Source organism: Pundamilia nyererei, unplaced genomic scaffold (genome assembly GCF_000239375.1).
Source record: "Pundamilia nyererei isolate P.nyererei 1_Seehausen unplaced genomic scaffold, PunNye1.0 scaffold00059, whole genome shotgun sequence".
Classification (NCBI taxonomy): Eukaryota; Metazoa; Chordata; class Actinopteri; order Cichliformes; family Cichlidae; genus Pundamilia; species Pundamilia nyererei.
The window spans coordinates 452,386-463,513 of NW_005187460.1; the positions used below are offsets into that span (position 1 = coordinate 452,386).

General features: G+C 37.4%; 1 protein-coding gene across 1 annotated transcript; it reads left to right on the forward strand.

Moving 5' to 3' along the window:
• The first annotated feature begins 4,428 nt into the window (after window positions 1–4,428).
• Window positions 4,429–8,786, forward strand: LOC102199562 (beta-galactoside-binding lectin-like). The gene is made up of 4 exons (XM_005734521.1): window positions 4,429–4,521; window positions 7,221–7,300; window positions 7,790–7,961; window positions 8,208–8,786. Exons 1-4 carry the CDS (start codon window positions 4,513–4,515, stop codon window positions 8,352–8,354), a joined length of 408 nt encoding a protein of 135 aa, XP_005734578.1. The 5' UTR covers window positions 4,429–4,512; the 3' UTR covers window positions 8,355–8,786.
• The last annotated feature ends 2,342 nt before the right edge of the window (window positions 8,787–11,128 follow it).

An 11,128-nucleotide genomic window follows, 5' to 3' on the forward strand; every position in this document is an offset into this window, starting at 1 on the left:
ACTGGAGGACACTCCAGTGGTCAACACTCAGATCACCTTTGTGTCAGACCACAAACAATATAACTATTCTCGAATTCTTCTCACTTTCAAGCATTTTCACTAATAACTCTTGAGTAAAATAATGAATTTTGATAATCGTCTGCTAACTACCAATCAACAGATAGAATTTTTTAAAATAATTTGCATTTAATCTTAAGAAATAAACACAAATATAATTGTTTTGTGCTGGTGTGAAGCCTGGAATAAATGTTGTAGTGGTTTGCATTTCATTATCTCATATAATTAAAGTATGTAGCTGAATTACTGGCTTTCATGTGATGATAATAAATAGTTATAATAAATATTCAGTAAAACCTGTACCAGGTGTGTGTGTGTGTGTGTGTAGGCGAATATGTGTGTGTCATAAGATCTGCTGACTGCCTTAAGACCACAAGCATGAGCAAACATGTCACATCTCTTTGTCCCACTGAACGTCTGATAAAGGAACTGGTTTTCACAATACTAGCAACAAATATGACATAGCTTTTCCAGATTTATCCTGTAGAGAGATGAACTTTAAAAATAATAATAATAATAATAATTCCACCTGCTTTCTGAACAAACTACACACTGTTTGTTGGCAATACTCAAAGTAGAGCTGAACTAAGATCCTCAGTCGTTCACTTGTAAGGTGGTACACAACTTTGAACAAGCTGATCTGAAAGTGAAGATAATCTTTCCAAATACAAAATTTGCCAGTTTTGATCACTTACCTGAGAAACATAATTAAACACTAGTAATAAACTCCACCACACCTTCTTAAAGGAGTCTTTGTTAGTCCCAATTAGAACAAAGCTTTTTCTAAAATCTTGTTAAATGGAAACAGGCCTATAGTTACTGAGGGGATCAGGGTCCATGTTGTGTTTCTATAGGACTGTGTGAGTGTGTGCTGACTGTGTGCTTTAAAACAAAATGAAGTGACTCGGTTTACTGCAAAGGTACTAATTATAGCCATGTTTAAATACTTTTACCATATCTGACAAGTTTCACTCTGGTTTGAAAAGCATACATAGAAAAAAACTTCTCTGTTTAAGGCATATAATAATAATCAGCTTTTGTCTGTCAGTCTACTATTTAGTCATGCTTGATCTCAGCATAGAATCTAACAAGTTCTTTAAAAATATCTGGAACACAAACTTTGTCACGTTCTACACTGGTTTCCCTCCTCAAATATAGGAACGTCATGATCGAAAGATGAAGCTAGTCGGCTTCCAGTACCTGTTGCATCCCACAAGGATCCACTTTTGTTCCCCTTCTGTTTTTAATCATACGTGCTACATACATCATGCATTGCCTTTATATTTCTGAAATGTTGAAACAGTTATCTGTCTGTGTCACCTTTCACCTGGATTACCATAACTTGCTGAAAATAAGACTGTTCAGTTTCACCCTTCCTTGATTACAGATGGTTCAAAACTGATTTTTTTAATGGTGCACAGAAAAGAGAGCACATTATCCTGTTTTCGCTCAGTTGCACTGGTTATGTGTGAAATCATTTTCTAAGTTCAGTATTAGTTGTTTTCAAATACTCCATTGATTGGCTCCATAATATACTGCAGATCTTTTAACTCCATATTCTACCTTGAGGTCACTGAGTTCATCCTTCCAGTTTCTGTCAGTGTCAGTGAGCCTTTCTTGCCAGAGAACAAAACCAGGACTTTGGTGTTTTTGCCCTCAGGCTCTGGAGCCTGCCATCCCACATAGAAACCATGGACATTGCTAAAGCCAATACAGAAGTGTCTTAAATCTGTATTCCCACTGACATCCAATACATGGCAATGGCTGTTATTCCAGGAAGACATGTGGTATAGAAGTGTTTGGGAAAATGTCTTTCTGTCTTGTCTTCTTGTCAACATGCATTTCCCTTTCATTTCCCTTTCTAACAGAGATGTGAAAGTTCTCTGTTAGAAAGGGAAATAAATACATGCAACATTTCTGTAATTTCTGTCATACCCTCTCTCTTTCACAATATTACCGCTGAGCAATGGCAGAATTGCATTCTGGCCTCTTTGGATTGCTAAACTAGGCATAATACAATAGAGACCTTGTATCATTTGAGCTTTTTTGGATACAGGGATACATTTGTTTGAAAAAGTTTGCAATATCTAAAATCGCATTAAAAGATGAAATCAAATAAACTAATAAGGTAGAAATCTTGGAAACCATTTTTAATCTTACAAGTATAAGCCAATGACAATAGAAAAGATGATCAAAAAACACATCAAAACTGGTTTTGGAATAGAAGCTAACATGAAGCTTCTGGAATGGCCTCCCCAAAGGTCCAATCGCAACCCTGTTGAAAATTTGTAGAATACTCTTAAAAGCCGAGTCCATTTAAACCAGTTAGTTTAAATGAACACTGCCAATTTTCTCAACAAGAGAGCTCAAATATCCACCCAGAATTACGCTAAAAGCTTGTTGATGACCAAAAGCATGTGGTCAAGGTGCAACTTGTGACCTTTGCGCAACCATTCAATCAATCAACTGTTAAAGAAACCATTAAAAGTCCCTAATTATCATGACATTATTCCCCAAGAGGAGTGTATATAAGCTTTTGACCACAATTGTAAATAATTCCCCTACTGCACAGCATTTGCTTGTGCAGTAGGGTTAGAACATGACCATCCAGAAAGGTGTGTGAGAACCTATCATGCATCATTTGAAGATAGCACCCTGTTTTGACATATGGTCACAGGAGCACATTGTTCAAGAAGTAGATAATATTATTTCCTATAGAAATTTTAGCATTCAGTCAGGTTTTTACTTACTGCACATTGCATTAGTTGTTTAGGAATGAACTGATCAAGCTTGCATTTTTGTTATTATAATACTAGTTTTTATTACTTGGATAAAAACCCCTTGCAGTCTGAAGGCCAGAACCGATGGAAACCCTTTGATGCAGCTGCTGTCTTTAGTTTCTTGTTTGTGCATCTTTCTGCCTTCAGTTTTTATTTAATAACTGAAAAGTATGCGCTAAAGGGCTCAGATCAGATGACTGAGTTGGCAGTTGAAGAATATCTCCTTTCTTTGTCTTTATAGACTGTTGGACTGCTTTTGCAATATGCTTTGAATGATTACCCATTTGCACTGTGTGGACTATGTAAATTAGTTTAAAGCATTCTTTTTGTACTTTTTACTTAAAGATCTTGTGATTTTTCTATTGCTCTCAGGACATTATTTTGAGGTGGTGGTGCCAAAAAGTGTTTAATCAATAACATGACCCAGAAAGAAGTCATAAAGCACAGGGAGGAATTTTTATTTTTGTACCATTACAATGTGTGAAGTGTAAGGGAACTGGTCACAAGGTTTAAGTTTTCAGCCTGGAATCTGAACCTAGATTACAAAAATAGAACGCCTTCTGAAACTCCACTTTTGGTTTTTATTGTTAAATAATAATAATGGATTGGATTTATATAGCGCTTTTCAAGGCACCTAAAGCGCTTTACAATACCACTATTCATTCACTCTCACATTCATACACTGGTGGAGGCAAGCTACAGCCACAGCTGCCCTGGGGCAGACTGACAGAAGCGAGGCTGCCATATCGCGCCATCGGCCCCTCTGGCCATCACCAGTAGGCAAGTAGGGTAAAGTGTCTTGCCCAGGGACACAACGACCTTCCGGTTACAGATGTGATTCCCAACCCCCTGAGCCACGGTCGCCCATGATGAGATATAAGCCAAATTTAGTTTGGAGCAGCCCTGCAAATATGACTAGAATTAGTAGTTACAGAGGGAAAAACAGCAGATAACTGTAAAAGAAATTACTTCTTGATAAATGGTTCCTGTGACATTGCTCTGAATTACATTAGTTTGTAATACATTGTAGTGGATATGTGTGGAACTGACCCACCCTGCTGCACTCACAGCAGCTGTCTTCTGTCAGCAGCTGACAGTATACTCTGGCTCTAAGTGTGAGTCATATATTCAAATCATTTTGAGGATCTGACTCACTTCCAACATTTCACTTAATTTCAACTCTACCTAGAATTTGCCACAGATTTATTCCAAATGCCGGCATTTGATCTTATTGTATGCCCTGAGCTATATACAGTAAGTGGACATTAAGACCGCTGGCTCTGCTAAATATTTAGTTGTCTCCCTGGTAACAAATACACTTCTATTTTTAACTCCAAGTCTGCAGTTCCCCTCACAGTCAGGCTCAGCTCCACCAGGTTAAAATGTAACAGTTTGATGTTAACAAATGATCTTTCACTAATTAGCCTCACTTCACCAACATCTGCAAGTATTTGTTAACTGCTACATTAGTTATTTGCAGTTTCTAATCTCACTGTGAGTCAGCTCTTGGGTGTTTAGCAATGGCACAATTCTATTGGCTCTTTGAAATGTCACTCAGGTTGAAGGCACCTCCCACCCTCTATATACTGGAGTCATCTGGTGGGGTGCAGAGAGGCAAGGCCCTGCAGCACTTTCATTTCTTCTCAGCTGTACTTAACCTTCTGCATCTGCCAAGATGAATAATGTAAGTAAAATTTTGACAACAATAGTCAACTTCTGTTACTTTGATTTTCATATGACTCTTTGGTTTACTGATATCGACAGTCTTAGGCTTTAAGCCTATTTTAAGCATTGAACTGACAGCTGGTAGCGTTATATTTACCAGGCTGATGTAATTGCATCAGCTAAACTGAACTAACTAAAACAGATGTTTGCATTTAGTTTTTAGTGAGCTGTTAGGAGTTCTAATGTTTTGAATTTTTTGATGACCTTTTATGGTCAAAATATTCACCACAGAGCATATGCGTACATTATTTACTACTTAATCATTATTTTCTTTTTCTCATCTATAGTAATAGATCAATGTCATGGCTATGCATGAAAGTTATCCTTAGTAATATAAACACATGATAACACTTGAGTCTTTCATTTCAGTCACGCCTTCTCTTTTCCCAGTGTCAGAGCTGAACAAAGGCTGCATTGCATTCTAGCATCTTTGAATTGATAAAATAGTCAGAATACAATCAAGACCTTGTATCTCTTTTTCTTTTTTGGGGCTAAAGGGGTGTTGTGGTTTAAATCACACTAAGGGATGAAATGAAATAAAGTAATAACATAGAAACAAGAACAGAACCAACAATCCTGCAAATCTAAGCCAAACAGGGGTCAACAACAGTTCACCCTTAAGCAGAAGTGTAATTATCTCTCAAATAATGTCCCTGGCACTGTTAAGATTCACTTTTTGTTGATTTCACACAGAAATGACAATTATTCATTCAGTTCAGTGAAGTTTATTTTTATAATTACTTTATTACTAGTAACATGTTACTGTTTTAATAACTTGCCAGCTCGATTTCATCATCACACCAGTGACAGATTCAGTGAAGTATCATGTCTTACACATTACTTTATTCAGATTCCTTCATTAGGCAGAATGTCTGGGAGACATGCAGCGTCACTGCCAGCTCGGACACAAGCCCAGTCCAGCACAGCCAAACACACTTTCTAACAGAGGAAGAATGTTCACATTACTATGCCTCCCTTACTTACACTGGTTGATCTTTAAATAAATTATAGTTTTTGCAGTGAGCTGTGGCGTGCCACGATTTCAGCCTGTTTATAGAACAGTGCAGATCATTACATGTTTGTGTGTCTACAAAGGGGATATAAATGAAAGTACTGTTATCTGTGTACCAATAGAAACTCTGATACGGTGGTGACATATAATTTAAGATGAACAGAATTTAGTTTAATTGGGATCTAATAATGCAGATGACAGTGAACATGTAACTGGGGTTACAGAATATGCAGAGGTCCTTGGAAAACTTTCTCTTCTGTGGGATTTGAGAATCACAGTCATGAAGAGGTTGAGGTGAACAATGTTGCTCTAAGGCAGGGATGTCAAACTCCAGGCCTCAAGGGCCGGTGTCTTGCAGGTTTTAGATATCACCCTGGGTCAATACACTGGAATAAAATGATTAGATCATTACCAGGCCTCTGGAGAACTTCAAGACATGTCGAGGATGTAATTTAGCAATTTAAATCAACTGTGCTGGATCAAGGACACATCTAAAACCTGCAGGACACCACTGCTCTAAGGTATTGCGACCTGTCAGTTTGTTAACCTAGCAATGTAAATTATTTACATTGCTAAGTCTTCAAAGTCATGTTCAGTGGGAAAGTTTGGTCTCTTCACAAGCGAATCTAAAATTGAATTGTTTGCATGATCTAATATGATCAAGTATTCATGGTTATTTTTTAGCAAATGTGTTCGGTTTCTTGTTGACTGTATCTAGGATGTTTCTCTAACAACTGCAGCATTTAAAACCCACACAAGTAGGTTTCTGATCTTGTGCCTTGAAATGAAGGCGGGCAGTGAAGAAATACAAATGAATAAAAAAAAATCTATAAAAGTTGCATTAGGAATTTAGGTGGAAATGAATAGACATAAGAGTCTAACAGACTTAAATGATCACGTACATCTTTAGAATACACTTTTAAGGACTTGTACACCTGGACTTTTTTCCTTCAGTGGAAGAGTTTGCCTGTGTTAGCTGTCTCTTTAAAGTAGCTGAACCTTCAGAAACAAAGCTATGGATCATGTCATTTAGTGTTTCTTCCTAAATTTGACTTATTTACTTCTATTTGAAATTGACTATGAGAATTTAATTGAGTCAGTAATTTAAAGTTAACGTGGTTTTAAGCCGTGAAACGTGCTTGATTGTTGTTCTTCTTCCCCTTATATTTTACTTACTATACTTATTTCTCTTTCAAATTCCCCATTAGAATGACCATTTCCTAATTGTTACACAAACCACTATTTCCCTGCCACATGTACAGCAGGAACTGAATTTCTGCTAAGCTTAGTGTTTTTCCACTCCCGGTATCTAGTATTGCACTGAGGAAAATTTGACTCAGTTTAACAGTTGTCCCTCATCATTTTTCAACATTCAGTCTCTGCCAAAATCGGCGTACAGAAAAATGTCCCTGGCAACCTCAGGACACATGAGCTGGAATATTTGACCAGCCAGTCAATGGGGATATAACTGAAAACACATGTTCTGCAGTTTCTAGGGATAAAGTGAGGATCGGAGAAATGGCCGAGACTATACCAGTGCTGTTTTCTGCCTGAAGCTGTAATAATAATTGGATCTAATAAAAGTCAGTAGTATTAGTAGACAATAATACACTGTATCACCAAACTTGCCTTCTTTTTATGCACAGGGTATGTTTGTAAAGAACATGTCCTTCAAGGTTGGACAAACCATGACTGTTGTTGGAGTCGCCAAACCTGAGGCTGGAGAGTAAGTATTGATAAAGGACGAGCTGTGTCATGAGTTTGTAAATGAATGAATCACAGTAAAGTTAGAAAAATCTTCAATCGATATTCAGCAAAATTAATTCTTGACAGGGTGTCATTATCACTGTATTTATCATTTAGTACAAACACTGGTAGCTAGTGTTTTTGGCTAAAAAAATGAGTAAATTAGATTTTGTCTGTGTTAGCTGTCTCTTTAAAGTAGCTGAACCATCAGAAATAAAGCTATAGAACATGTGATGTATCTTCCTGAACTTGACTCAGTTACTTCTATTTGAAATTGACTATGAGAATTTAATTGAGTCAGTAATTTAAGGTAAATGTGGTTTTAAGCCGTGAAACGTGCTTGATTGTTGTTCTTCTTTCCCTTGTATTTTACTTACTATGCTTATTTCTCTTTCAAATTCCCCATTAGAATGAGACTGAGCTACTTATTTAAAGTAAATGAGGTTTGTCACATGTCTGTACATTGCAGTTTTGCTGTGAATATCGGCCCCGGCGAGGACACAATTGCATTTCATCTCAACCCTCGTTTCAATGCCCATGGAGACTCAAATATAATTGTCTGCAACTCTTTCGAGGGAGGCAATTGGTGTCAGGAGCAACGCGAGCAAAGTTTTCCTTTCTCCCTGGGACAGGAGTTCAAGGTGTGAGAGTGTGTGTTTATATTTTAGCCTTGCATGGGTCATATGTCTATTAGCTTCCTCTTTAGTCTGTATAGTGCCTCTCTCTGAGAGTGACCTCTGGTGGAAAATAAGTGCCACTGCATCTTTGGTAACTTCATTATTTGATACCGCACATTCATCTGCAAGACCTTGAGCGTTATACATCACATCTATTACAATATTTGATTCCTTTGTCTGTCTGTTTCTCTCACTGATAATACCTTTTAGATCTCCATTGAATTCACTCCTTCAGAGTTTGTGGTGACTTTACAAGATGGCTCAACATTCCATTTCCCCAACCGCGTCGGTGCAGAGAAATACTCGGCCCTAAACTTTGATGGGGATGCTCGCATTCGAAGCATTGACATCAAGTAAAGCGCCATCGTTTCTCATATCTGGATGTGAAAAATGTTCTTTTTTTGTTTGTCTAGCAGCAGGTAATATAAAGTCCTAGGTCTTCAGCTTCCTGAAAACTTGTTAACCTTTAATCTAATTATAGATTTTCATAGCTTACAGGATATGAGTTTGTTGAGAAACAGGTCCAAACAGCTATGGTCATAAAAAAGGAGCCTTAAAAATTAGAATCGTTAGCTCTGAACCTGAACACCCTTTTCTGGAACTCTACCAGAAAAGCAGTTAAAGAAAGTTCTTTTTCTGTTTGCAGTTTTTTGCTTGCAGGATTCATATACAGTACAGTGTGGTCAGGTTTCTTTAATGTGTCTCAAAATGCTCCAAAAGACATTCCACTTTTTTAATTCTTACCTGCAACAACATCAATTAAAGGATTTTCTTTTATGAAAAAAATGACTCTGGTGACTCCTTCTATTTGTTCTGCAACACCTTTCATCCTTTCCCTGTGAAATTACTTTATAGGTGATACACAGCCAGTGCTGGGCTCTGTAATTTAACCCTTACATATAGGCAGTATTTCATGTGTCACAGGTGGGTCTGGGTCTAGTTTGATTTTACAACACCTGTTTTTGAAGAAAAACATTGACACCACACCATGCGTGGTTTTACATAAGGCACGAACACATAACGTCCACAGATTTATATATTTTTATGTGAAAGTGAAAATAAGGAGAACATTGTGCAAATGTTAGGATTTATATAACCATGTATAACCACTACAACAAATAAACACTGTCCTCACTGCTGTATTATAAAACCTTCTTCAGCACCCACTGAATATTAACAAGGTGGGCGTGGATAACCACGTGTTTTCACCAGTAGCGTTTCAATCACTGTGAATATGTTAACAGTGGACCAATGAGGGGGTTGTTCATATAATTACAACTTTGATCAGCACCTCTGAGGGCAGCATGGCTGGTAATCTGATAGGCCATTATGTTGTAATTAGCCTTTAGCACTCCTGAACTACTGTGGATGTAATGGAAGATGATTTTAATAGCTAATTTTAATCATTTAAAATGAATAATTGCAATAATTGTTGTGGACTTAGTCTGAAAAACACCACAAGGTCAGGGGTGGATTTAGAAGAGTGGTATGAGGTGGCCTGTGCCACCCTAAGATGATCTCTTGCTACCCCAGTTTTGCATATGACAGTGTTGTTTATTAAAATAAGATAACACTAACACTTTGAGCATAGTTACAGTTAAGAGTGAATATAAATTCTTAAACTGAATATATTGCCTCCACCATTACCAAATGGATCAGCACCATGGCAATTTCAGATTTCACACAGGTGGTTGGTTGTTACACTCTGGAAATGGAATGAAGGTGAGTGTTATTAACCTTCTGGGGTCCACAGACACACTGCACCTCCAAATCTTAGTGTGTTGTCTTGTGTAGCTAGTCTGTTGTGTAGTCATTGTTTTGTTTTGTGTGTCAGTGAGGGCAGAGGCTGACAACAAAATGAATGAACAAGAGTAAAGATGTTAGTATTGAGATTAAGGGCATAGAAAAGTGGTAGTGATGTACTGAATAGATTAGCAGCCAAACACCCAGCAAAGCAGGCAGATGAGATATTACAAATCTTCCCTCTTAGACTTACACATAAGCTTCATTTCTTCCAGTGTAAAAAAACTGGCAATTAAAAGCTATACATCTCCAACACTCAGAGTAAACATCCTCAGAAACCTTCACACCTGCATCAGTGCTCATGATTTTCCTTTCGTCACTGTGCCATAACAACTGCCTCAGTTTTTTCTTGCATCAATGCTGAAACGTCTTTGGAGAATGTGTACTGTTGTAGTACTTCACTGTGACCACTGGAGGGCAGTGAGTGCCTAGATCAACTTATTGTGGAATAATAACTCAGAAGTAAGCTGATCAACTTTGCTAATCCTCTGATCACAGCTAATTATGTAAATAGTGGGAAACAATACAAAAATGTGTTTTTTATGTGTGTGTCTGCAAGAATGCGTGTGAGTGCACACCATACTCTGTCTATGGACATATTTTCTGTGGCAATAGATCTGCTGATTGTCAAATGTGCACATTCTCTAAGTACCTTGAACTTATTATTTTATTAAAAGACTCTTTTATACTGCGTGAGATTTTTTTTTGCCTATTCTGGGTCAGTTCCAGAGGAAAGGCCAACTTTGACAGTTTGCTTCAAGCATAGGCAACCTGTGTTAAACCACATCATGAACCCACACGCAGAATATCTATAAACACACAGTACACTTATAGTAAATTTACAAGTTTCAAGTGAGATCATGCTTTAGAGACAGCCTCGTGAGCGAATAGATAGCCTACTTCCCAGGGTCCATTATTCTTCTCCTCAGTCATGCTTCTATTATTGGTGCAGATGCTCAAAGTGTGGGTTGCTGGTACAACAGAAATCCAGTTTGAAATTACTCACAAGTATGTACTGGTACATATTTGTAAATGAATGTATTCATTTATGTGAAAAGTTAATTGAAACATAGAAGTTGGCTAGTTTGTGATATAGCAGGTAGGTCACATTTTTGTCTTACCTCTTTGGATATAACCAGATAGCATTAGCAACAGCCAACAGCCTGTGATGTTTATGGGTTTTAATAACATTTTCAAGTAAATGTATGTACAAGTAAATGCATCACTTTCTGATAGATTTTGTTTAGAGTAATGATTTAAGATCATCATAAGTGCCTCATGAGAATTTCTGATTTTCAGAAAGAAGTGAGCCACAGTACTCCTGACTT

What these genes read in the sequence shown, in the direction of transcription:
- LOC102199562 (XM_005734521.1), top strand. An exon ending in GCCAAACCTGAGGCTGGAGA is followed by an intron (nt 7,301 to 7,789) that starts GTAAGTATTGAT and finishes TGTACATTGCAG; the next exon opens with TTTTGCTGTGAATATCGGCC. An exon ending in CCCTGGGACAGGAGTTCAAG is followed by an intron (nt 7,962 to 8,207) that starts GTGTGAGAGTGT and finishes AATACCTTTTAG; the next exon opens with ATCTCCATTGAATTCACTCC.